Source organism: Phyllostomus hastatus, unplaced genomic scaffold, assembly GCF_019186645.2.
Source record: "Phyllostomus hastatus isolate PE091 unplaced genomic scaffold, TTU_PhHast_1.1 phas_scaffold_55, whole genome shotgun sequence".
Lineage (NCBI taxonomy): Eukaryota > Metazoa > Chordata > Mammalia > Chiroptera > Phyllostomidae > Phyllostomus > Phyllostomus hastatus.
In genome coordinates, this window is record NW_025334035.1 from 11,959,298 (window position 1) to 11,987,206 (window position 27,909).

At 38.1% G+C, this 27,909-nt stretch overlaps 1 protein-coding gene across 13 annotated transcripts in view; it reads right to left on the reverse strand.

Moving 5' to 3' along the window:
* The window catches only part of NCOR1 (nuclear receptor corepressor 1), a 196,214-nt gene that overhangs the window by 58,440 nt on the left and 109,865 nt on the right, over nucleotides 1–27,909 (reverse strand). For 9 of the 13 annotated variants that reach the window (XM_045824329.1, XM_045824328.1, XM_045824337.1 and 6 more), the window contains 7 exons: nucleotides 27,221–27,348; nucleotides 21,526–21,743; nucleotides 19,248–19,310; nucleotides 17,204–17,343; nucleotides 8,905–9,031; nucleotides 5,014–5,566; nucleotides 1,131–1,260 (listed from right to left, as the gene is read on the reverse strand). In XM_045824329.1, coding sequence (XP_045680285.1) covers nucleotides 1,131–1,260; nucleotides 5,014–5,566; nucleotides 8,905–9,031; nucleotides 17,204–17,343; nucleotides 19,248–19,310; nucleotides 21,526–21,743; nucleotides 27,221–27,348 — 1,359 coding nt within the window. The remainder of the gene's footprint in view (nucleotides 1–1,130; nucleotides 1,261–5,013; nucleotides 5,567–8,904; nucleotides 9,032–17,203; nucleotides 17,344–19,247; nucleotides 19,311–21,525; nucleotides 21,744–27,220; nucleotides 27,349–27,909) is intronic. The other 4 variants (XM_045824336.1, XM_045824335.1, XM_045824332.1 and 1 more) reach the window with 1 other exon arrangement.

The following is a 27,909-nucleotide window of genomic DNA, read 5'->3' on the forward strand; positions in this document are numbered from 1 at the left end:
CATTCTAAATATTCAAAACCTAGTTACCTGTTTATTCTTCTACTGTCATCAGGTGGGAAAAAAAGAGCAAAATGTTACTAATATTTATGACTAGAGCACTGTATTTCTCTTGTCCGCCCCCTCCTTGGAAATAACCATGTCAATCAATCATCACAATGAATCTACTTACCCAGCAGATAAATAAACAAAATGGGGTATTATCAGTCTTAAAAAGATGCTGATGTGTTACAACATAGATTAGCCCTGAGGACATTATGCTGAGTGAAATAAACCAGTCATAAAAAGATATTGTATGGTATGTAAAGTAATCAAATTCCTAAAACAGGAAGTACTGTAGAATAGTGGTTACAAGGGGCTGGGTCAGGTGGGAAAAGGTAGTTAATGGTTTAATGGGAACAGAATCTCAGTTTTACAAGACGAAAAAATTTTGGAGATCTGTTTCACAATAATAGGAATATACTTAACACTAATGAACTATACACTTAAAAACAGTTATGATGATAAATTTTAAAAAACATTTTTTGAATTTATTTTTATAGAGAGAGGAAGGAGGGGAGAAAGAGAGGTAGAGAAACATCAGTGCAAGAGAGAAACATAAATCAGCTGCTTCTCATAATGCATTCCCCATCTAGGAACGGAACCTGCAACCTGGGCGTGTGCCCTGACCAAGGACTTGACTCGGCAACCATTTGCTTTGTGTCCTCCTAACCAACTGAGCCACACTGGTCAGAGCTAAGATGATAGATTTTATGTCATGTGATTTTTACCAAAAAAATTTTCTTTTTCAATCAAGAACTACTTAGCCCTTACTGGTGTGGCTCAGTTGGTTAGGGCAACATCCCCTAAAAAGAAAGGCTGCAGGTACAGTTCCCAGTCAGGGCACATGCCTAGGATGCAGGTTCGGTTCCAGTCTGGGTGCATGGGAGAGGCCACTGATTGATGTTTCTCTTTCACATTGATGTTTCTCTACCCTTCTCTCTCCCTCCCTTTTCCTTTCTCTAAAATCAAAGAACAAGTCCATGGGTGAGAATAAAAAAAAAATTAAAAAGTACTCATTAAAGAACAGAAACAATGTCTCTAAAGGTCTTTGTTTTTCAACTTTACTGTTCTTACTCATACTGAAAACTTACCATTGGTGGGATAACAGCAGCTCGATGCTGAAGCTGTGGCAGATCCAGTGGATTTGGTTTCATTTGGGATGACACCAGTATAGATCCAGTGGGGTTTAGCATTGAAGGCTTTGAGTCCATAGGAAACATTCTATGATTGGCAATTATAAAAGGATAAGTTAACATAGTCTTAACTAAGACTTTAAATACAGGGTGGGGCAAAGGTAGGTTTAGAGTTATGAGTTCCTGAAATACAGAGTTTATTCTTGCAGTATTATTTATTATTGTATTATTTGCTATATAAACAACTGTAAACCTGCTTATGCTCCACCATGGATACAATCACCATAATTCCTTCTAACTCAATATGTACACATACATATCACATTAACCTTATAAGATATTTGAATCTATAATGCTAAATTTCCTGGTAAAGAGACCTAATGTTGATTTACAGATTGAAATTTATCTGAATTTAATCATCTGCATCTAACCAACAAAACAGTCTGAGCAAATGCCATCATAACATGTTAGGTACTAATTTACCAACATAGGTTACAAACTAGTTACCTTTACAAAATGGTTTGCAAGCATCAGAATATTTTTAAAATATTTGAGTAAACCACTGCCATTCTAAAACTGAGAATTTCACCCAGAATCCCATACACCTGGTTTCTTATGACAAAATGGAACAAAATGGCAACATGAAACCAGCATTCCTGCATAACAATAACAGGCTGGACCTTCCAGACGGACACGTGCTCCTCTGTGCACCAGTATCTGCCATCTTATACTCCATTGCGATCATTCATTTTCAGTATGTGTACCTGAGCTTGGAACACCCCATATATGGAGAGGGAAAATTATACAATAGTGCCATACATTAACAGACTTGATTATATTTCCCAATGTCAATTATTGGGGGAAGGTCCATTTTAAAAGGTATAAATTGATAAGAAAATTAAAATGTATGAAGAAAACAATTTATATTTTATATAAAAATAAAGATATTAAAGATTTAGAAAATGGAAAGTGTTATTTTGCTAATTTGAAAATAATGTAAAGTTTAGAAATGTCATTCAGAGACTGCCATGTATTTTCAAGGAATTTCTAAATTTCAAGAGGACTGTCATGTTCATCTTGTAGAATGCTCCCTCATTTAAGATAAACTTATACCCTAATTTTTCCTTCATTTATAAATATAGTTACCAAAACCACCAGTGCAAAACATAGATATCTTTATTTTAGATGAGATGTTTCATTAAAGAATGCCTAGAACTTCCAGTCAAGATGGTGGCATAGGTAAATGAGGTACTCAAATCCTCGTACAACCACATCAAAAGTATAACTAAACTACAGAACAACCATCACTCAGAATTGCATGAAATCTGGCTGAATGGAAAACCTACAATGAGGGATTTAAAAAAGAAGCCACATGAGACAAGGAATAGGCTGGTCCCACACTCACATATGTGGCAGTTTAAAATCGGGAGGGATATCTTAGCTATGGAGGTTCCAGTCCCCCCTGAGGAATGAGGTTCAGGCTTCACAATGGACTCCCCAGCCCACAATTCCAGGGCTGGGAAGAGAAGTACCCATAACTTCTGGCTGTGAAAACCAGCAGGGATGGTGGCTGAGTGAGGTAGAAGGCTGCTCCAAGTTTTAGGCAGTTCCTCTTAAAGGGCCCATGTGTGGACTTACATGGACTCACTCCCTCTGAGCTCCAGCACAGGAGCAGCAGTGTAAAAGAAACCAGAGACACATGGGGGAACTAAATTTTCAGATATCAGGCCGGAGGGTGGTGCAGGGAGGGGGAGCGGGGTACAGCAGCTTTTTGCCAGGCCAAAGTGCTGGCAGAAGCCACTGTTCTTTTTCTGAGAACCTCCCCTCATCCAGAGCTAAGAGGTGGGTACCATATCCCCGTCTCCATCAACCTGGTTCACACTGTTTGCCCCACCCTAGTGATTCTCTGAGACCCCACCCCACCCAACTTGCAGGCTCATCCACCCATTTCCAGTGGCGTTTCCATACAGCAGGCATCTCTCTCTTTTTCTAAAATCCTCACCCAAGGATATGTTTGTTCATTTTAGAAAAGAAGAGGGAGGGAGGGGGGGAGGGAGAGAGAGAGAGAAATATTGATCAATTGCTTCCCAACTAGGAACTGATAACACAACCTAGGTATGCACCCTGACTGGGGAGTGAACTGCAACCTTTTGGTGTAAAGGATGATATTTCAACTAAGCCACCTGGCCACAACACACTGGCCTTTCTTCCCTCGTGCTTCGAAATTTTCCTAAAATTCCTCACACAAGCAGCATCTCGCCTCTGCTTGCCCCCAGCCTCTTGCTAACTGGCCCTAGGCCCAGCACTAGCAGCAGCCCTCCTTGGTTCACAGCTTAGACTTTCCTGGGCACCTCCAAGCCCTACACAAGTAGCTTCGGACTGCTCTGTAGCTTGTGCCAGGTGGCCCCCAAAAGGGCACAGGCAGTAACTGACTCCACACTTTCTGGGAGGCCCCACAGGTATTGCATGTGGTGAATAGCTTCAGACCACACCGGGTTACAACTCAACTACCTCCACAAGCAACATACTTAAGGGACGAACTCAGTGAGCAGCAAAACTCCACTGAAGCAAGTCCAGCTCTATGGGGCTGACTCCTGCACAGCAGCCCCTCCACTGTAGTCGCAGCCAGTCCTCACAGCTGATTGGGCTGGGGGTCAATCCCTCCCAATAACACCAACATAAATCAAGGCTCAACTACAACAGGACAGTGCACACAGCCCACACAGGGGTGCACCTGGAGTACACAGCATGTGAGGCTGGGGAGACTGTGTCACTGGGTCCTACAGGACACCTACTACACAAGACCGCTCTGGTAAGTCCAAGAGACATAGCAGCTCTACCTAATACATAGAAACAAGCTCAGGGTAGCAGCCAAAATGCTGCTAAAAAATAGTTAAAAGACAAAGAAACAAATGAAATGAAAAAGAGTATAGGCCCAGGTTGGGCCTATACTCTTTTTGAGAGTATGAAAGAACAAATGAAAGAACAGGAGAAATCTCCAGAAAAAGAACTGAATGAAACGGAGGCAAGACAACTATGAGATATAGAGTTCAAAATAATGGTGATAAGGATGTTCAAGGAAGTTAGTGAGAACTTCCAACAGCATTAAAAAAGACACAGAAACCATAATAGTCATCTGTGGTTTAGTTTGCAACTTTGGCAGCTGAAATCTCCCTTTCTGCTATCATATGGAACGCATGCAGCAACTAATGTAAACAAATATATAATCTTTTTCTTTATAAATTTATTGATTTTATAGCGAAAGAGGAAGGGGGGAAAGAGAGACAGAAACATCAATTTGTTGTCCCACTTATTCATGCATTCATTGATGCATGTTGATTCTTGTATGTGTTCGAACTGGCAAAAATCACCAGTAACCTTGGTGCGTCGAGAGGATGCTCTAACCAACTGAGCTACCCAACCTGGGCCTATACTCTTTTTCATTAAAAAAATAATAATTTGCCCTGGCTGGTGTGGCTCAGTGGATTGAGCTCTGGCCTGAGAACCAAAAGGTTGCTGGTTTGATTCCCAGTCAAGGCACATGCCTGGGTTGCAGGCCAGGTTCCCTGTGGGAGGTGCACGAGAGGCAACCACAGACTGATGTTTCTCTCCCTCTCTTTCTCCCTTACTCCCCGTCTATAAATAAATCTTTTTTTAAAAATGATTACACAATTCTTCTTGGTTAAAAAAAATAAACAGCATCATAAACTAATATTAAAAGCATACACACTACCTTTAACTTGTTGATATTTATACAAGAGTACTTAGCCGGCACCATTCTGTGATATACTCAGTGGTCAACAGAGTGAAGACAGAATAACATTAAAGGAGTGAGTCTCACCTCTGTCTCTCTGGCTCTCCATCCACATCTTCATCAGCACTGCAGGTGGCACTGGAATCATTGTCTGACTGGGGCTCAGGCCTCTGGACACTTATCTGCTGAGCAACTACCAAATCTTCATCTCGAGGCTCTATCTTCTCACTGGCTCTCTCCACATCTCTTTCTTTGGTATCACCTTCACCTTGAGATGGATTGTTTTCTGGCACCCCCATTTCAACATCTACAGAGGCTGCTTTGGTAGTTGTAGGGAGATCAAGAACAGAAGTAACTTCAGCACTTGGTTCCTGATGTTCGATATCCATTGGTTCTGCTGTCTCAACAGTGATGCTGCTATTCACCTGGGTCTCCAAACTTCTATTTTCAGCTGGTTTTGTACTTGGAACTGAAGAGGAGGGAGATGCACTGGGAACAGTTTCAGTGGTACTCTCATGCTCAGCCACAGGGTCATTGTTTCCTCGAGAAGTCAAATTTTCAGTGCTTTCTTCACTGGGCTTCACAGCTTCAACTGGTGAAGGAGAAGGAGCACTTTCTGTATCAGAACTATTTTCAGCACCTTAAAGATAATGATACAGCATAAAAATCTAATAATAAACACATTTCAGGTGGTGACAGAAACCATGCTTGAAAATAGTTGTTTAGGATGAATAATACTCCTTCAATGAACTTACTGAAGTATAACAGCCACTGGGAAAGCCAGTTTTTTACAGAGTATGAAAGAGAAAGATTAAATTATCTTGATCTTCTGAAATTGAAAGTGTAAAATGCTTTTAATAAATGAAATTAATATATATGAAATTTAAAAAATGAAACTAAACAAAACCATTCCCATAAATGGTATCATTCTGGTTTATTTCCACTAGCCTGTTTCTGTGCTTTTCTTTTTACCACGAAAATTTACACCCTAGAACAGCAACTTGGGACAGAAACACAATGCAAGATATATCTGCATTTGTAAGTTTTCTGGTGGCCTCATTAAAATGTGAAAAAGAGACTGATAAAATTAACTTTAATAATATGTTTTATTTATCATTTCAAAACATCATTTAAACATGTAATCAACACAGAAAACTAGTAATAAGATATTTTACCTTTTTTTGGTACTAAGTCTTCAAATTCAAACTCTGATTATAGTTTACATTTTTAACACATCTCAAATTGCACTAGTCAACATTTCAAGACCTCAACAGCTACCACATTGGATAGCAAAGCTCTATAATAATATTACAGAATTTTAATGTAAGGTCACAACACTGATCTTTCTCCACATCACTTGAATAATTTTATAAGTATACTTTTAATGCTTTGATATTTCTAACTAGATATCTCAAACAAATCACAAATTCAATGTTTGACACTGGACTGTATCTGCTCTGAAATCAGGTTCATTTCTAGTGTTTATTAGTCATTAAACAAACCAGAAACTTTGTATTTTTATTTTTTGAAATTGCTTTGGAGAGAGAGGAAGGGTTGGGGAAAGAGAGAGGGAGAGAAACATCAACATGAGAGAGAAACACCAAAGCCTCAACTCAAGTATGCGCTTTGACCAGGAATCGAACACACCACCTCTTTGTTGATGGGACAATGCTCCAACCAACTGAGCCACACCAGACTGGGCACAAACCATAATGCTTTTAAATGTTCCTATCACATGTTCCCATATCTTGCCTAGTCAAGTCTCACAGGTTTTCTTTCTAAAAATATTCCCTGAATCTATCCATTTCTATTCAACTTCACAACTGCCATTCTAGTTCAAATAGGACTTTTCTTCTTGCCTTCCACCTCAGATCATTCTCTAAAATAATGCTTTTTAAAAGCCAAATCTTACCCAGATTTACTCACACTCTCTCCTACCCTTTTCCACCCTTTTTTATTACCTCTTAAAACATTTCAAGGAAACGTCATTGCTCTTAGGATAGAGTCCAAAAATTCTGAGTATAGTCTTCTTACAAGGCCCAGGCTGGTGGGCCCCTGCCAACCTCATATGCTTTAACTTCTATACTTTCCTCAAAAAAGTTAAATTTTGCTACTATGGCTCTTACAACACATAATACTGGTTACAGTTACAATCTTACATTTATTCCCAATTACTTGATTCCTGGCAGAAATAATTTATTTTGCTTATCATTTAAATCCTAGTGACAAGTACTGTGCCTGGCACACAATAGACTCAAATAGTTGCTGAAGCATAAAGTGAATAAAGGGCCATGAATATGTGTTAAATTTACTTCACCTTTCCTCCATTATTGTATTCAATTTGTCACTGTTGTAAATAGTATATAGAAATGTTCACTGGAACATTACATTTTAAAATTATTTTCTTAAACTACAAGACAACATAAAAATTTCAATCTCTCTAAAATTAATATGTACCTCAAATGAGAATCCCAATAGTTTTAAGAAAACTTTCTTAAGCTAGATAAACAAACTTACAGCTTATATGAAAAAGTCCCGCCCTGCATAGCTCAGTGGATTCAGCGTGGGCTGTGAACCAAAGTGTCGCAGATTCGATTCCCAGCCAGGGTACATGCCTGGGTTGCAGGCCATAACCGTCAGCAACCACACATTGATGCTTCTCTCTATCTCCCTCCTTTCCCTCTCTAAAAATAAATAAATAAAATCTTTAAAAAAAAAGAAAAAGTCCCTGAGAAAATCCAAAAAATTTATGAAAAGTACCAGAACAGAGATTTGCTTCTCCAGATGTTCAATCTTATTATAAAGCCAATGTATCACAACATGTTTGAAACTGCCACAATATAGACGAAATAAATCAGTGGTACAGAAGCTAATGTGTAAGCTTAGATCCTAAAGTATATGGGAAATTAGTATACACCAAAAGTGGTATTTCAAATCACTGGGTAAAGAATGACTTATTTAACAAATTAGCTCTCTCTTTGGAAGAAAAAATACAGGTTTCTATCTTGCACTACACATAAAAATAATTCTAAATGGAATAGAGTTTTTAAAACTTTTAGAAAATAACTTAGGATAAATGAGGATAATTTATAGCTGTTTGAAATATTGGGGACAGAAGCAGTGAAAAAATCAAACTACATTTTAATGGAGCTGACATTCTAGTATAAAAATACAATAATAAATAGAAAATATATTTTATTTCTTATATATTTTATTTCAGGAGGTAATAAGTACAGTGAATAAATAAAAAAACAACTGGGGAACCAGTTGGTAAGGAGGTAAAGTGACATTTCAACAGAAGCCTGGAAGTAAATGAGAAAACTGCGCCATGGGCACATTTTGGGGAAGAGCACTCCAGGCAGAGGATTAGCACACACAAAAGCCCCTGAAGTGAGGTTGCTTTGCTCAGGAACAGCAAAGAGAACATAGAAAAGAGCAAGTGATCACCTCACACCTATTAAAATGGCTACTATCAAAAAGATAAGAAATACTGACATTGGCACTTAAGTGTTTGAAGTTTGACTGCCATTTTCAAGATGTCCCATTTGTAGCACTTGGGCCTAAGACGGTCCAAGTGCTATAAATATATGTTGGTTGAATAAATAACTCCATTCAAGTTTAAAGTCTCTGTGCCATGAAAACACTGATGTACTATTTTTTGTTAAAGATTTTACTTGTTTATTTTTAGAAAGAGGGGAAGGGAAGGAGAAAGAGAAGGAGAGAAATATCAGTATGTGGTTGCCTCTTGTGCACCCCCTACTGGGGACCTGGCCCACAACCCAGGCATGTGCCCTGATTGGGAATTACACTATCGACCCTTTGGTTTACAGCCCACGCTCAATCCACTGAGCTACAACCAGCCAGGGCTGCCGTACTATTTTTCTTCATGAAGCAATTCCTAACTAGTCAAATCACTAAACTAAAAATTACACATTTGGGCTAGCAGAAGTCACAATTATATTTAAGATTTTAAGATACCTTCACTGTCTTCTGGATTTTCTTCTTCATTGGAGGCTTCAATATCTTCATCTTCCTGAGCAGAAACAGTGGAGGCTACACTTTCACATTGAGACACATCTCGCTCTTCACGAGGTTTTCGTGAAGTCTAGAGTAAAACATATTAAAGTAAGTTATTTATGATTTAAACAACAAAATAAAATTACATTTGAAATCACAGAGAACACTAATATACACACTCTAAAAGAGAATGCTGCATGTTTGACAGCTGCTCTGATTAAAGTTCTCTAGGACAAGGGAAGCCCAACCTCCCAGCTTTAGACTAGTATGTGGGCCAGGCCGTTAGGAACCCAGTCACACAGCAGGAGGTGGGCTTGAATGTAATGCACTTGAATCACCCTGAAACCACCCCCTCACCCCTAGTCTATGGAAAAACTGTCTTCCACAAAACTAGTCCTTGGTGCCAAAAAGGCTGGAGACTGCTGCTCTAGGGAACCACTAACTGGTCCTTTGTGTAAATGAACTGCTTTCATCAAGTTGATCAAAAGTAACATCTGAACCATTTTTAAATTACCACTACACATGAGCAAATAGCCCCAAATCACAAAACTCCTTTACTCCTCTCCCTATTAATGTATTGTTCTAATAAAAATAATAAGTTAAAATGTGGAATCTTCACAAACAATAATCTATATCTCTAAGCATTTTCTTATCTATGAAAACTAGAGACATTTATTGAAGATATTAGATATCCTGTACATAGGACAATGACACCTCAGTATCCTTAAAGTAACCATCTTGGGACCTCACACAGTTCTCCCAATTGCCATCAGTTGTCCCGTCATATTTTCCTGTATCTCACCAACAGTCTGAAATCTCTTCCCTTTCAAGGTGATTTTAGTTTTGGGAAAAGCCAGAAGTCACAGGGTTCCAAATCTGGGCTGCAGGGAGCCTGAGTCACCTGGGTGAGTTGATGTTTCAACAAAAAATCCTGCATGAAAAGTGATGCCCGAGCAGGTGCATTGTCGTGAAGAAGCTGCCAATTACCAGCTGCCCATAGCTGTGACCTTCTGAATCATCCATATAGTTTCCATGGAGGAATGTTCAAGCTTAATGCAAAATCTGATGCAGATTCATTGCTCTATCGGCACAGTCATTTTGAATGCTACAGCCAGACAGTACACATGCTCACTTGACAGCATCTATCACCCCCCTGACTAGTACATGAAGTCATCATTGTTCATACATGTGCATTCTAGTACATTCTCCTTGGCTGCCAGACTACGTTGATGTTGTGCAAATCATTCTCATTATATTAACAATGGCTGGACTTTTTCTGGACAGAACTCATATATCTTCCACTGACTCTGAACAGACACTAGACATTTCGTTGTTTTTCCAACATCTTTTTTAAAAGACAAGACACTCTAGACCAATAAATGAAGCCTACTGCCCTATTTCAGCTGTAATTAAAATGATCAGGCTCTGGCTGGTATGGCTCTGTTGGTTGGAGCATAGTCCCATGAACCGAAAGGCTGCAGGTTCCATTCCCGTTCAGGGTGCATGTCTTAAGCTGCAGGTTTGGCCTCTGGTCCAGGAGTGTATGAGAAGCAATCCATTGATGTTTCTCTCTAACACAGATGTTTCTCTCACCCCCTCCCCCACTCTGTAAAATCGGTAAGCATGTCCAGGTGAGGATTAAAACAAACAAACAAACAAACAGTATAAAATGATTACAACAGCCCTGGCCTAGTAGCTCAGTTGGTCAGATCATCATCCCAATATGCCAAGGCTGTGGCTTCGATCTCCAGTCAGGGTACATGCAAGTACCCTGAATAAATAAGTGGAACAACAAACTGATGTTTCTCCCTTTCTCTAAAATCAATCAATCAATAAATAAAAAGAACAAGACATTTTAAAGACCTTTGTGATGGTAATTTCATGTATCAGCTTGGTTGGGCCATAGTACCCAGATATGTGGTCGAACATTTGGATGTTTTTGTGCACATGTTTTTTGAATGAAATTAGCATGTAAATCAATAGGCTTCTGAGTTAAGCAGATTACCTTCCATAACTCGGGTGAGCCTTTACTCTTAACAGAACTAAGACTGACAGCTCCCTTCACCCTACTCTCTAGTACATACACACTACAGCAAGAAGGAAATCTGCCAGCAGACTGCTTTTGTACTCCAACTGCAAGTCTTTTGAGTATTCATTCTATCAGTCTATCCCATAGGACTTTGTACACGCTGAGCCTCCAAAATCATGAACCAATTTATTAAAATAAATCAGTCTCACTCCCACTTCGTTTCTCCTGCTTTGCAATACACCACGCCGCTCCCTGTTGGTTCTGCTTCTCTGAAGAGCCCTGGCTGATAATACAAAGTATATCTTTTAAAAACATGTCTGATTCATTCTTTGATTTTTTCCCCCAAACCATTTCAATGGTTTTGAAGTCAAGTCTCTCCTCAGATTTTTTTGTTGTTAGTTTATGTTTTAGTTGCTACAGCACACTTTTTAACAGAGCTTGCATTTGTTATTAACCTAAAACCTCTTTTGTATGTAACTTTTTAAATCAATGTTATACTTCATGTACTCTTACTATAGCTCAAATCTTAATCAGTTTAAGCATATGCATTCTTGTTACCTAATATATCATTCTTATTTTTCTTCTTAGTTTTTATTATGGAAATAGAAAAACACATCCAGAAGTTAGGGGCAAATCCTGTTTCATCTACACTCAACCCACTTTCCACCATCCCCATTCTGCATTGATTTATTGTTAAGCAAATCTCAGACATATTACATGAACATATTAATAATGTAAAATATAACTTGCAAGAATGGCTCATCTCTAGAAGTAGTTGCATTTCAAAAGTAACACTGACAAAGGTATTGACAAACCAAATATACTGACAAACAGTCTTCTTAGAAAATATTTCAGAATGTCAAATCATTCAGACCAGATGAACATAGTTAAGCTATTTGTATTTCTCAAACATGTTTATGATTAAATTACAAAAGTAACAACTGGTAAGAATGCTATTAAACAAAGTGTATTTTATACCTCCATCTTACTCAGATTTTGTTAATCTTGTGTTTCATTAAAAAAATTCCTAGCTCTGGCTGGCGTAGCTCAGTGGATTGAGCATGGTCTGCAAATTAAAATGTCGCAGGTTCGATTCCCAGTCAGGGTACATGCCTAGGTTGCAGGCCATGACTCCCAGCAACCACACATTGATGTTTCTCTCTCTCTCTTTCTCCCTCCCTTCCCTCTCTAAAAAATAAATAAATAAAACCTAAAAAAAAATTCCTACAAGGAATATACCCATTTAGTATTTCTAATTCTAAAAGATGGCACTAAACAGAGAAATTACATCAGTAAAAGTTCTGTTCTTCTCTCATTGTATTCTCGTTGGTAGAATTTGTCCTCACTGTATTTTTTATATGAGTTTGTTAAGCAACTCTCTACCTGATATGCAAAAGCTTATGTTGAGTTGTCAATTATTATAGTTTTCAAAGATCTCTTCCAAGGATATTGAAGTCGTTTACATAGTTTTCTTGTACAGAAACACAATGTTTGTGGAAAAACTGGTGCTCCATTCTCTGTGCCAGCCTTTTCTTTGCTGTCTCTTGAGTTGGTTCAGTGACCCTATCATGCTTCCTAGTACTCCACTCTCTCTGGGACTGTGGCTTTTCTGAAGAACCTACCTGCCCTGAGGGACAGACCCAAGGCATTCTACCATTCTTAATGATTCTCATACTTTTTGGTTTAAGAACATCACACGCCTTGAGAGTATTCAAGACCCTTGCCCTGGCCAGTGTGGCTCAGATGGTTGTAGTGTCGTCCCGTAGACCAAAGGGTTTCAAGTTCCACTCCTGATCAGGACACATACCCAGGGTATGGGGTTTGATCCCTGGTTGAGGCATTTATGAGAAGGTAAGCAACTAATGTTTCTTTCTTGCTTGCTTGCTCTCTCTCTGAAAGCAATGAAAAAATATCCCCACATGAGGATAAAAAAATTTTTTTTAAAGTATTCAAGACCCTAAAGAGTTTTTCTTCAATATAAATATATATTGATATTTACTACATTTGAAATAAAAAATGAGAAACATTTAAAATATTAATTTGTTTAAAAATAACAATAAACACATTGCATGTCACCATAAAGAATATATTTTAAATAAAAAAACTACTTTCCAGTTGGCCTTTTATAACCAAGTGGTGGTATTTTCACATTACTGAGGCTACTGAGCTATTTTCCAGGGCACTGCTAAAGCAAGAGAAATCCTTGCTGTATGTTTTATAATTTGGACACCATTACAGTATCTTTTGTGTCCGTCTTGTAACAATTCCTGATATTCAGCAAACTTTTTTATATTTTTCCTTCCTTGTACATTATTCTTACATATTTTTTACTTCAAAAGAATGACACCTTTATACCTGTTTCATAGCCACTGGATGGTAATTGCTTAAGATAATTATTATAGTATTCTAAATAGAACTATATTATTTTGAATTCAAATAAATTTATATGCTGATAACACTTAAAAAATTACTTTCCAAAACAAAACAATAACTTAGAGAAAAAGTAGCATTGTTTTTGGAAATCTCTAATGTCTGCCTTACTAGGAAACAGCACAACTCTCAAATGTGCTTCTACATGTAATCTAATCTGTGGAGATATTACTGCTTTGATTAAAGGAATTTTAAGCGTTCTGACCTCACAGAGATATGTAGTTTGAAAATGAAAGCATATTTTAATAGTGTTTTCAGATGAGTGTGAATGCTATTCTTTAATATTGCACCAAAACTTGGCAAGCAGCCATTTCTCAAAACTTAGCTGCAATGTGAAATCCAAAAACATGTCCATACATTTTTATACTCTATTAAAAACCATTCATTCATCTTGCACTTCAGTGTATTAAACATTCCATGAATCTGATATCCATTGTGACATCATGAACTGATCTCATTTGGAAAATACTGAGTAAGGCAGATTTTTATAATTAAAAGTAACACATTACTAATTATTACCACTGAGCTCATGAGAGAAATCTGAGTATTTGGAATATGTTAAGTTCATGGTGAGAGATACGCAGTCTCCAAAATTCTAATTTTTGTTTGAAAGCTCAAAAGTTAAAAGTGGCAACAAATAGTATTGGTTGTTTTCTATGAAAAGGCAAATTCATTCATTTTTAAGACAACATCTTCAAAATATCCAGTCTGAAAAACCATAGTTTGCCTGTCATTCTTTCAACTAAAAATGACATTCCATGAAAAATGAGAGGCTTGGAACTCAATTTTCAGAAGTGCTTTTCCTTGAGAAAGCCATCATACTTTGGTAGCGAGTAGAAGGGCTTTATGTGCACTTCTCATTTCACCACGCAGATATATATGTACTCAATGGTCAAGATGTATTTAGTAAAGCTAATTTTTATTGCTTCATCAAGAACATTCTTTAAGTGTACTTTATTGATTTTACTACTACAGTTACCCCATTTTTTTCTCTCCCCTTTATTACCCTTCGCCCTGCACCCCACCTCTCACCAGTGTAACCCCCCGCTCTTAGGACACGTTCATGGGTGACACATTCAGTTCTGTGGCTTCTCCATTTCCGATCCTATTCTTAATCTCCCCTTACTTTCTACCTACCACTTATGCTTCTTATTCCCTGTACATTTTCCTCCATTCTTCCTCTTCCCCCTCTCCGCTGATAACCCCCCATGTGATCTCTATTTCTGTGAATCTGTTCCTATTCTAGCTGTTTGCTTAGTGTATGTTTTTTTACATTCAGTTGTTGATAGTTATGAGTTTGTTGTCACTATACTCTTCATATTTTTTATCATCTTCTTTTACGTAGATGTAGCTTTAACATTTCATATAGTAAGGGTGTGGTGATGGTGAACTTCTTTAACTTGACCTTATCTGGGAAGCACTTTATCTGCCCTGCCATTCTAAACGACAGCTTTGCTGGATACAGTAATCTTGGATGTAGGTCCTTGCCTTTCATGACTTGGAATACTTCTTTCCAGCCCCTTCTTGCCTGCAAGATCTCTTTTGGAGAAATCAGCTGACAGTCTTATGGAAACTCCTTTGTAGGTACCTCTTTCCTTTCCTCTTGCTGCTTTTAAGATTTTCTCCTTATCTTTAATCCTGGGTTATTTAATTATGGTATGTCTTGTGTTCCTCCTTGGGTCCAATTTCTTTGGGACTCTCTGGGCTTCCCAGACTTCCTAGAAGCTTATTTCCTTTGCCAGATTGCGGAAACCTCCCTTTGTTACTTTTTTTTGTTGTTGTTGTTCATTATTTTTTTTTATTTTAATCATTGTTCAAGTACAGTTTTCTCCCTTTCACTCCCATTCCAGCCCACCCACCCAACCCTCCCCACTTCCCTCCCATTACCACCCTTCCCCTAGTTTTTGCCCATGTGTTCTTTAAATTTGTTCCTGTAAACCCTTCCCATTCTCCCCTGAAATTCCCTCTTCTCTCCCCTTGGTCACTGTCAGCCTGTCCTCTATTTCAGTGTCTTTGGTTATATTTTGCTTGTTTCTTTGTTTTGTTATTTAGGTTCATGTTAAAGGTGAGATCATATGATATTTGTCTTTCACTCATATAAAGTTTCAATTTCTTCCTCTTCCTCGTCTTCTGGCACCCCTATGATTTGGATGTTGAAACATTTAAAGTTGTCCCAGAGGTTCCTAAGCCTCTCCTCATTTTTCTGAATTCTTGTTTCTTCATTCTGTTCTGGTTGAATGTTTATTTCTTCCTTCTAGTCCAAATCATTGATTTGAGTCCTGGTTTCCTTCCCTGCACTGTTGGTTCCCTGTACATTTTCGTTTATTGCAGGTTTCATAGCCTTCATTTCTTCCTCTATTTTGTGTTTGTACTCAATCATTTCTGTGTGCATTGTAATTACCAATGTTTTGAACTCTGCATCTGATAGTTTGGCTATCTCCTCATTGCTTAGCTCTCTTCCTGAAGTTTTGATCTGTTCTTTCATTTGGGCCTTATGGCTTTGTCTCAATGCACCTGTTACCTTGTAAGGGGCAGAGCCTTAGGTATTCTCCAGGGTGGGGCAACCCACTCCCCTGTGTCATGGTGCTGTATGTGGGGGAGGGGTCAGAGAGGAAACAATGCTGCTTGCTCTGCTCTTACCCCATTTTCAGTCATTTCCTCTGCTACCCACAAGCAAATTGGGCCCTTCTGGCGCTGATTCCTAGGTGGGTAGGTTTGTGTACATTCTAGGATCCTGTGGGTCTCTCCAACAAACTCTCCTTTGAGGCTAGGAGTTTATCCCACTGCCACACCCCCCACAGGATTTTATAGCAAGAGGTTTTGAGGCTCTATAGTTTCCTGCACTGGAACCCTGGCTTGTGTGGTCTGTCTTGTTGCCCAGCTGTTCCACCTGGCTTATCTGCACACAAATGTAGGATCTGTAGGTCCACCAGCTGCCACCTCACCTGGTCCACTGCCTTGCCGCATGTCCTCTCTATCCCAACTTCCTTCTCCACCCTGCCTACCAGCCTGGATGAATGTTTCTTCTTTAACTCCTTGGTTACTGGACTTCCATACAGTTCAATTTTCTGACAATTCTGGTTGTGTTTTGTTTTTAAATGTGCTGTTGCCCTTCTTCTAGTTGTGCAAGGAAGCAATGCCTATCTACCTACGCTTCCATCTTGGCCGGAAGTCCATCAAGAACATTCTTAAGTTAGACTAGCTTAAAAAAAAAATGCAAATACTTGGAGCTAAGAATAAGTTGAGTACTTAGTACAATGGTGTCCTGGTTTCAACCATCAATGCAAATGTCAATATAGTGTTAAAAATAAATAACATCTTAAGATTTTATGAAAACAGTCTTGACATCATAGAACCCTCAAAGAGCCCTACAGACTCTGAGAGCACTGAAGTTTCCCTGTTAAGAAAGTTTCAATAATCTTATACTTTCTGGTTTTTACCATTTATCCCATGTAACCTTTCTAGGAAAATGTTTTGTAATATGTTAATCAACTCATTCAACATTGTCAAAAGCATTCCAACTCTAGTTTTCAATTCAAACTCCAAAATGCATCTATTATTGAAATCCAATTTACAATAATTCAAGAGTACTGAATTCGCATTATTACTAACCAAGATTTTATTCCTTTGGTCATAAATAAACAGCCAACTTGTGCTAAGAAACTATTTTTTACAGGTAAATACAATAAATAAAAATATAAGCTACACAAGTTTCTCTCAAAACCAAACTTTAAAGCTCAAAAAAAAAAACTTTAGGCAAAAAAATTGTAAGTAAAAGATTCACCATCCTAATATACTCACTTTCTGTTTATGCTGCTGCAAAAGATTGTCAAGATTGTGTCTCCTTTTATAGTTAAAATAGAAGTTTTTACACTGAGCTTCACTTTTAGTTCCCACCATTTTGGCAATTGCTGCCCAGTTACGACCATGTTCTACTAGACCTGTATTTTAAAAAAGACCAAATGTTAATGAACAGTAACCCACTAAAGCAAACAAAAGAAATAACAAAATCAGCCTAATCACTGTATTCACAATCATTAACAGTAAAAGTGTTTTTAATTATTTATTGATATAGTTCAGTACTTACTGAAATATGTATTGATAGAAAACTCGGTAACAGTTCTATTTTTCTACCCAAATTAAAACATGTTCATTAATGAAAAGATTCAATCTTATCTTTATGTATCTCCCAGAGGGCTAGGACAATGCTGGACCCATAGCAATGGTTCAAACACTTGTAAATTGATTAAGGTACTCTAAATCTTTGAAAACAGTGTATCAAGTTACTAATGTAATCAAATATAAGTGATTAACAAAGATATATACAGGGTGGAGTAAAAGTAGGTTTACATTTGTTCATACAAAAATAATACAATCATTAAATAATAATGCAAGAATAAACTTTTGCATACTCAAAACTGTAAGCTTACTTTTGCCCCACACTATATGAGTGAGAGAGAGAGAGTGTGTGTGTATGCCTCCACAGATAATCAGCATGACTTCAGTTCATTCACAATCATGGAATGCCCTCAAAAAATTAAACCAGTTTAAAAACACCTATTGTAGGAGAATGCATCACAAACCCTATGGCACATGATACTTCTTTCATCAAATAATACATATATGCGCACGCACACACATATGGGCAAGGAACATGGGTATATAAATGCATACATACATACATAAGAGCTATACAGCCAAAGATATACTTTAGATACAGATGAACCTAAGTAAAAACTTCCAGTTTTTCAAGGTTAACACCCATAGCTTCCTTAATAATTGAAAGATCACTCCTAAATCTTGCTCAACACATGAGTAAGAGATAAAAAGAATGGTGACTAAACAGTCATATATAAATATAAGTACCTGAAAAAGATTATGATATAGCCAATATCTACTTATTTCACTATGACATTTTGATGATCAGCCAAGAATAAATGTGAATCTTTTAAAAAGTTATACATATAATCATGAGAGATCACAAATTTTCTAATCATGACAAGTTTCAAATAAAAGAACTGCTGTAATTTTGGTAAAGTTGGTTTATATGATTCTGAAGTATATCACTCACTACCCGCTTAACAGAAAGTAAGTCTAAAATATGTCACTAAAAGTCAAGCTATTTATAATAACTTCTCTTTAGAACTATAATATAAATGCTTACCCCCCCCAAAATCAGGTCATCTTTCTCAAAATTATTTTATTTAAAAAGTAAATTATTTATTTATAACCCAATTTATCCTATTAGAAATTTTAGTTCATTAGAAATTTTTATATTACATTAATAAGCAACAGCAACAACAAGATACATAATGTTCCAGGATAAGATCAAGGGCACACAGCTATGAAGTGGCAGAGACAGGATTCAACCTTTTGTCTGTCTGGTCACAAAGTCCATGCTCTCTTCTCTGAACTGCAGTGTAATTTCTTAGTAGTTTATAATCAAATGCCTTACCAAGTGGAAACTAAAAAAATATTTACCACTCTAGTGAATGAAACTTTTTAAGTAACAGAAATACAGACTTTTTCTATGAAAACCTTCCAAAACAACTGTAACAGCATTTAATCACAACTATTCTGGAAAAGTGAAAATAGCCTACTTGTTCTCTAAGGAAATGAGAACCTTAAATCCCTCAAAAGTGGGCCTCTTCAAGAAGGCACACCTTGGGTACCTTACAAGATACAACATGGTAAAAAAAAAACTTGGTAAGTTTACCTCTAAATTCTATTTATCATTGTGGAAAAACTATTTTGTTATTAAAAAATTAGCACTATCTCACTCATTATTAATAATCCTAAAACAAACAAGCAAAAAAACCCCAAAGGAATCTGAACTATCACTTACCTTTCTTAGCAACTTCCATTTCTTCTTCTGTCCATCGAGAGGTTTCTACAGGCTCTGTAGAAACTAAAGAGAAATAACCCAGTAAGAGAGAGAAAAATTAAGCTAATTCCTTCATTCATAGATTATATGGCACCAACAACATAATCTATAACCTATTTATGTGACATAAAGCCTGTTTAAAGCATTCGGTTAAACAACTATGGAAATAGGATGGTATCAGCTTCTTCCCCCATCAAATTAAAGGGGAAATTTCAACACATTGGTGATCCTTCTCACTGTTTTTTAAAGTTCAGCCCTTATCTACATGTTTGAACACATAGACACGTGAACCATTACTTTATTTTCTAAGAAGTCCCATCTCACTCAGTGCCTTCCTACTTACTAGAGTCCACCTTCCTCTCCTGAAGTGTCAAAGAAAGGAACAGTACTCCACCTTCTGATCCAGGAATAGTTCTCTCCTCCTCTCTGATTCCTCTATCTCTCCCAACTTTTGGAAGCTCTTTTTTTAAAATCCTCACCCGAGGATATATTTACTTTTTTTTGTTTTGTTTTTACAGATAGAGACGGGCATCAATGTGATAGAGAAACATTGATCAGTTGCCTCCTGAATGTGCTCCAACCAGGGATGGTACCTACAACCGTTTGTTGTATGAGACGACACTCTGAACAACTGGACCACTCGGCCAGAGCTTGGAGGCTATTATGTTCACCCCTAGTGCCTGACATCTAGTAAACACAGATGGATCATGACCCGAACACTTTCTCTTTTACTTTAGAAAGAAAATTGGGACAATCAGGCCTGAAATGAGCTTCTGCTATATTCCCCTTCTCAACTAATAGTACTACAATCCACCTAGTCACTTGAAATTATTAACAGGATCCTCAGTGTAATTTTTGAATCCTTCCTTCCATTTACCAATCACATCCAATAACTGTGTCAATTCCAATCTGAAAGCTGGTCCCTCTTCTACCTCCACAGCTGTCATCAGTTATCTGTCTAAACACTGGCCTAATCAAAGTGCTCCTCTATTTAAAAATATTTGTAAGCTCCCTCTTCATTAGCAAAGCAGGAGTGAGTTCAAATACAGCCATTTGTAATCTCCCCCATCTGCTTGTCCAGTTATTTCCGCACATCATTCTTACCATTCTTAAAAAAAACAGAACTTGTGTTTTTTTCCATACTTAATGTTATAGTGAAAGTGGTAACACTGAATGACCAAATGGTGGTATTCATCATTAACATAATCCTAGAGAGGAAAATGCTTGGACTCTTAGACCCAATATTCCCTTGTCTAAGAATTTATTCCTATGAAAAACAATTTAATGAAAGGAAAATGCTACGTAAAATTTTTTTTAATTACAGTACTATCTCTCTGGCTGGTGTGGCTCGGTGGATTGAGTGCTGGCCTGCAAACCAAAGGGTCATCAGTTCAATTCCCAGTTGGGGCATGTGCCTGGGTTGTGGGCCAGGTCCCCAACAGGGGGCGTGCGAGAGGCAACTGATTGATGTATCTCTCCCACATCAATGTCTCTCTCCCTCCCTTTCTCCCTCCCTTTTCCTCTCTCTAGGAAGTAAATAAAACTTTAAATAAATAAATGGTATCTTTTAAAAAATTACTGTGCTATATATAAAGTTCAAGAGGAAGGGAGGGGATAGCCTTGTCACTCAGCAATAGAGAACTATTCAGGAAATTGTGCCTCAGGGGACAGCACAATGTCAATATTTCACAGCCATCAAAAAAGTAAAATTGGAGATCGTTTAGAAACCAGAAAATATTCATGATATATGCCAAGTGAAAACATCAGAAAATAAAGTAGCATGTATACTAGGATTATAAATGAGTCAAAAGAAATATAGGTCCATTAGAGTAGCCAAAATTGGGACTGTTGTCCTTTTACGAAAGACTTTCATATAAAAAGTTTGGAAAATGTAAAGGCCTGACTTGAAAATTATTTCTAGGTCACAGGTGGCAAACCCAAGGCACCTGGGATGAATACAGCCCTCCACCTTGTTTTATCCAGCCTGGCACTTGGTTTCTAGCCGGCAGCAGCGCCGAGCTCCTTGCCCCTAGTTAAGGAGTAGTTACATTTGTACGGCCCTAAAATAACATCTGGCCCATTGAAGGCAACCATGAGGCTGATGTAGCCCCCAGTGAAAATGAGTTTGAAACCCCTGTTCTAGGTTGTTAGTTTCAGAGGTCCCTCCTGCCCCACCCTAGCACTGAAACAGAATCCCAAACAAACAGTATAGCCTGCTCACTCCAATCTGACCACTCACTGGGTTCTGGTGGCGGTGGCAGAGGTGGAGGAGGTTCCTCTGTGGCTGCTGCAGCTGCAGCACTGGCAGCAGCAGCTTCATTTGTCATGGACCTGGTGATGCGGCCCTTTCGGCGGCCTTGACTATTGGCAGTCTTTCGCCCCCGTGGTATAGCCTGCTCTCTTTCCTCAGTTTCTTCTGCTGTACCTTCTGTCTTGTCCTTTTCCTTGGTATTTTCTCTGGATACAAAAGCAAATAAAAATTTTGTGTGATTTAAAGTATAAATATACTGAAGGAGGCAGCTTTGAAAATTCTTTAAATACAAATTGAATAAAAATAACCAATCCCTTAGTTACTAAAACAAAATTTATGAAAAATTCTGTCATGCCCCAATTTTGAGGAGTTGATTCATTCAAATTAAGATATTTCACAAAGGCTTGTTTTATTCATTAATGGACTTAAAATTTAAAAACATTTCAAATCACCTCACTTGGGTACAAGAACACTCTCTCCCAGGAAGTAATGAATGGCTACAGAAAACCCTTAACACCTACACTCCAGAAGCAATGGGGTACACCCAAAGGCAGGACTTCTAAATCTCTGGTCTCTGCTCCAACATAAGCTTTCTGCTTTGTGTAATGAAGAATCTGAAATGGATTCTCTCCATGACAGATACCCATTCTGCAACAATAATCTATAATATTGTTTTATTAAAGAAGGCTCAATATTCTCAATGGGGCAGTTTGGCCTAGTAGTTAGGAAAACGGCCTCTGGAACCAGACTGCCTGGGTTCATACAGAGGTCTGTGTGATGACTAGCCCCGTCATGATTTTGGACAAGCAACCTTACCTCTGTGAACCTCAGTTTTCCTCATCTGTAAAGTGAGGATAATAATACTATATCTCATAGGGCCATTGTGAGAATTAAGGAAGTAATTTCTGTAAAATGCTTGGAATAGGGCCCAGAACATAGTAAGCACTGTAAAAGCTAAACCTCCTTCTGGCTATAAAGTGCTTATCATAGTCTCAGGCACTTAGGAAAAACTCAGTAAGTGAACATTACTATTAATAGCAACAGTATTACATGTACTAGTGGAAAACCATTCTTTGCACTACTTATCTCCCAGGGTTGTTATATTTAAATGTAAGGTGCTTAAGATTTTTCGGAGTGATCACTTCATAGGTTATATAAATGTCTAATCACTGGGTTGTACACTTGAAACTGATATATTGTATAGCAACTCAATTTTTAAAACAAACACTTTTTTAGAAAGCAAGGTGCTTAATGTACGTTTTTGCAAATGAACAAGTAGATGGTAATATTTAAACAATCAACTAACTGTTCCTGCTTAATGGAAGGTATTTCTGGTTTTGTTTTTTCTTTTTTCTTGAACTACTTCAACTAAAGACCTATTGTGGCTTACAAAGTTAGTTTTTTCCTCTAAGTTAAAAAAAAAAGACCTCAAGAACAATTCTTTCCCCTTCAATTCTAAATTACCCTTGAAATTACCATGTAGTTCTCTCTCCCTTCACTTCTTTATTCCCTCGCCAATCTGGCTGCTACTACATCCTCCCATTAAAATGGTTTTGTCAAAAGTCACCAATAACTTAAAAACTGCAAAATCAAATGACCTTTTCTTAATTCTCTCACATTACTCTTTCTCCTGGAACTGACACTGTGGACAATTCTTTTTATATCCTTCTCAACTTTGCTTTTAGGACTTTACACTTTCCTAATATCTCCACTGCTATTCTGCCTCTCCTTCTGGGGACTGCCTTTTCCCCCTCATCCTTTAATATTGGGATTTCCCAAGACTCATTCTGGCCTTAAAGCTCTGTGAGGTTACCCATATGCATCTCTGCTACCCCATCTCCTAAATCTCTTAAGATCCAGACTTGTATTCCCAATGATCCGCTGGAATAACCAACCACCTGAATCTACCATCAATATCCAAAAACATGCTCATACTTACTGCCCTGCTTCTTGCTCCACCTCACTCTCTACTTATTTGTGAACAGTACCACCATATTCATAATCACTGAGGTTCACAGATTTGACATCATCTTTTGCTCTTTCCCTTTTTCTTTACATCCTGTATGTAATCTAATGCCAAATTTTGGTTATTTCATCTCTAATATTTCTCCCACTAATTCACCATCTCTATTTGTACTACCACTGTATTTATGCAGTACCTCAGTACCCCCAGCCACGAACTTTTATAATAGCCTCCCTGACTCTTTTATCTCTAATCCATCTATTCTATACTGTTAATAGATCAATATTCTATCAGAATACCTTTGGTAATAAACCATTCCATCCATTCCAAACCCTGCCTATTCCTACACAGCCTCCTAAATGAAGTCTACATTTTAGCTTTCATTAAGTCTTTACATAATCTAACCCCAATCCTTTTTCCACTGTTCTTTTTCAGGCACCCTATATTCCAGTTTAATGAAATCGTTATGCACCATTGCTCAAAGCAGCATATCTATATGTGCTGTTCCTTTTACCTACTTTAACCACTAGCTCCTACATACAGTCCTCTAAACTATCCAGAGAGAAGTAAACCTCAACCTTTTCTCAATCTTTCAACATAGTTTATTGGTTTTGCTCATTTCTTCCAGGCTCTTCTCCTTTTCCTAAGTAGTGCTAGTATCTTGCCTAATTTTCTCCTACTAGGTCATAAATTACCTGGGAATAGTGGATACCTTACACATTTTTGCCTCCTCAAGACCTAGCTCACATCAATAATAAATAAAAGTTTGTTAAATACATTAAAGATTCTAATAAAAGAGTAAAATCAAAATACAGGAGTTCCATGCGAGCAGAACCAATGACCACCTTGGAGTATAAATGTGATACTGGGAAAACTAAAGAAAAAAATTTTTAAATAGGTATCTTCTTAACATAGAGTACTAGAATGGCATTGAGTATTCAACCTTTAAAAACCATGTCAAATGATGTAAGGTCATGAGGCCAACCTATGTTAACTGGGCTGCTAGGTACACTGGTCATAAGGCCAACCTACACTGGAAAAGATGTCAAAGTCTGCTATTCATGAGGCCAATTTATGTCGCCCGGAACACCAACATATGCTGGTCATGAGGTCAACTTACACTGCCTGGGATGCCAGTGTACTCTGGTCATTACACCAAACTATGTTGGCTAAGTGGCAAATATATGCTGGTTGTGAAGCCAACCTACATTAACCAGGCAGCCAACGTATACTGTTTATGAGGCCTACCTACACTGATCATGCTACCAAGGTATGCTGATCATGATGCAAACATACACTGGCCTTGCTACCAGCATATGTTGGTTGTTGAGGCCAACCTATGTTGGTCAGACGGACAATGTATGCTGTTCGTGAGGCCTACCTATGTTGGGCAAGATGTTAAAGTCCACTATTCACAAGGCCAACTTACCTAGTCCGAGATGCCAACATCTGCTGGTCATGAGGCCTGCCTACATAGGTCCCACCACCAAAGTATGCTGGTAATGAAGCCAAACTACTTTGGCCATGCTGCCAATGTAGACTGCTAATAAGGCCAACCTACACTGGCTGGGCAAACATCATACGCTGGTTGTGAGGCCAAACTGTATCAGCTGGGCAACCAACATACACTGGTCATGAGACAACCTATGTTGGCCGGGCAGCCCCCCAACACTGAGCTTGAGAACACCTACGTGGGCTAGGCTGCCAACGTACACTGGTTTTGAAGCCGAACTACACTTCAGCAGTGTTGCCAACCTACTCTGGTTTTGGCTAGCCTTCTTTGGCCAGGCTGCCAATGTAGGGTGGGGATGAAATTGAGCTACATTGTCCCAGCAGCCCATGTACACTGGTTTTGAGGCCCACCTACGTTGGCTGTGATTTCGAGGTACAGTGGTCATGAGGCCTACCAATGCTGGTGGTGCTGCCAATGTACACCAGACGTGAGGCCAATCTATGTTCGCTGAGAGGCCCACCTAGGCTGGTATTGAGGACAATCTATGTTAGCAGGGCTGCCAACATACACTGGTCAGGAGGCCAACTTACACTGGCCTTGCTGCCAACATATGCTGACCGTGAGGCCAAACCACGTTTGACAGGCAGACAACATACACTGACTGGTTGTGATGCCAACCTACATCAGTCTGGTGGCCAATGTACACTGGTGATGGGGCCTAACTAGGTTAGTCTGGCAGCCAACATACATTGGTCATGAGACTAACTTATGCTGCCCAGAATGCCAACATATTCTGATCATTAAGCCAACCTACATTGTCCAGGTGGTAAATGTATGCTGCTCATGAGGCCAAATTACATTGGCCAGGCTGCCAATATATGCTGGTGATGAATTTAACCTACTATGGCCTAGTGACCAACATACACTGGTCATGAGGCCTATCTACGCTGGCCTTGCTGTCAACATATGCTGGTTATTTGTCCAAACTACATAGACCATGTTGCCAACATATATTGGTTGTTATGCCAAACTACGTTGGCCAGGCAACCATGGTGCACTGGTAGTGAGGCCAACCTATGTTTGCCAGGTAGCCATCTGACACTGGGCTTGATACTACCTACACTGGTTGGGCTGCCAATATACACTGGTCAGGCTGCTAACATACTCTGATTTTGAGGCCAAACTATTTTGGCCATGCTACCAATGTTAATGGTCATAAGGTCAACCCTTGCACATGGTCAGGCAATCCAAGTACACTGATCATGAGGGGCCAACCTATGTTGGACAGACTGCCAAAGTACAATAAATATTAAAAAGAAACAAACTACTAATATGTGTATTATGCATGTATCTCAAAGGCATGTTAAGTAAATGAAACCACATACAGATTATATTCTGTATGATTCAGTTTCTATAAAATTCTAGAAAAGGCAAAACAAATTAGCATTTGTCAGAGGCTGGAAAAGGGGGGAGAAAACTATTTAAAGGAGCATATCAGAACTTTTGGGGGTGATGAAAATATTCTATATACATCACAATTGTGTCCGTGGTTATTTCACACCAATGCACACATATTTGTAAAAATGCACCAACACATATAACCTAAAATTGGCAAATTTTATTTTATGTAAATAATGTTTCAATAAAGCTGATGCTTGGGGAGATACAAACAATCCAGCTGCTGAGACCCTGCCCTCACGACCCTCTGCCTAGTGTGTCAACAGTAGCTGTCTCAAAGTGGCAGAATCACAGGTTAAGTTTCTTTATATTTTGCTCTTTTCCTAATTTCAAGTAATGAAAATCAAGTAATGATTTTCAGTAATGAGCAAGAATTATTTTTATAGCCTGGAAAACAGCAACTACGAATGAACCAGGAACTCTATTTTATATAATAAATAAAATCAATAATGCTGGAATACATGTAGTATATAAATAAACCACTTACCAGCATTTTAACACTAATGTACACTATCTGAGGTACAAAAAAGGATCCTGAGGTACCTTCAAAGATTAAATTATTTTTGGCACATCTCACTAATAAGAGTATATTATTGTAGCCTATCCCTTCTGAAGTAATATATCATGTCTAGGAAATAAGTCCATTAAGTCAAAAGTTCTATTTACTGAAATACTCCATTCTTTAATTATATCAAATAATTATGATGATTAAAGCATACATCCTAATGATTCTTTTATCTAAAATTTTATACCTTCATTATTTAAAAATAACTATAATATTTAATTATTTAACTAATTATTTTACTTACTTAGAGTCCTCCTTTTCATCTTTTTCTTCTTCATCTTTTTTGTCCTCTTCTTTTTTTTCTGTTTTTTCTGCTTTATCTTCTTCTTTTTCTTCTACTTTTTCTTCTTGTGACGGTCGGGCAATCTGCTGCTAAAATAAACCACCGTTTTATAAATTCAAAGATAAAAGAACCAGCTCCTCAAATTCTGATGATGAATTTTAATAAATATGCAAAAAAAATAACAAATGATTAAATCTGATTAACTTATTAATCAATTACAATGTAATTAGAGATGATGTATTAAAAATTAGCCCTGGCTGGTGTGGCTCAGTGGGTTGAGTACCAGCCTGTGAACCAAAAGGCAGCCAGTTCGATTTCCTGTCAGGGCACATGCCTGGATTGCAGACCAGGTTCCTGGATGGGTGCATATAAGTGGCAACAGATCTATGTTTCTCTTGCAAGTCAATGTTTTTCTCTCCCTGTCTTCCTCCCTCCCCAGCCCCATCTCTAAAAAATAAATAAAAAATCATTAAAGAAATTAGTCTAATGTTCTTTAATATATTCTCAATATTTTGTTTAAAAGGTCACACATACACAAGCACAAATGCCCATAGTGTTTGAACTTATCAGGGAAGTGAAAATGTTGGATTTTACTTAGAAATCTGAGGTTGGGCCCTGGCTGGTGTGGCTCAGGAGGTTAGAGCATTGTC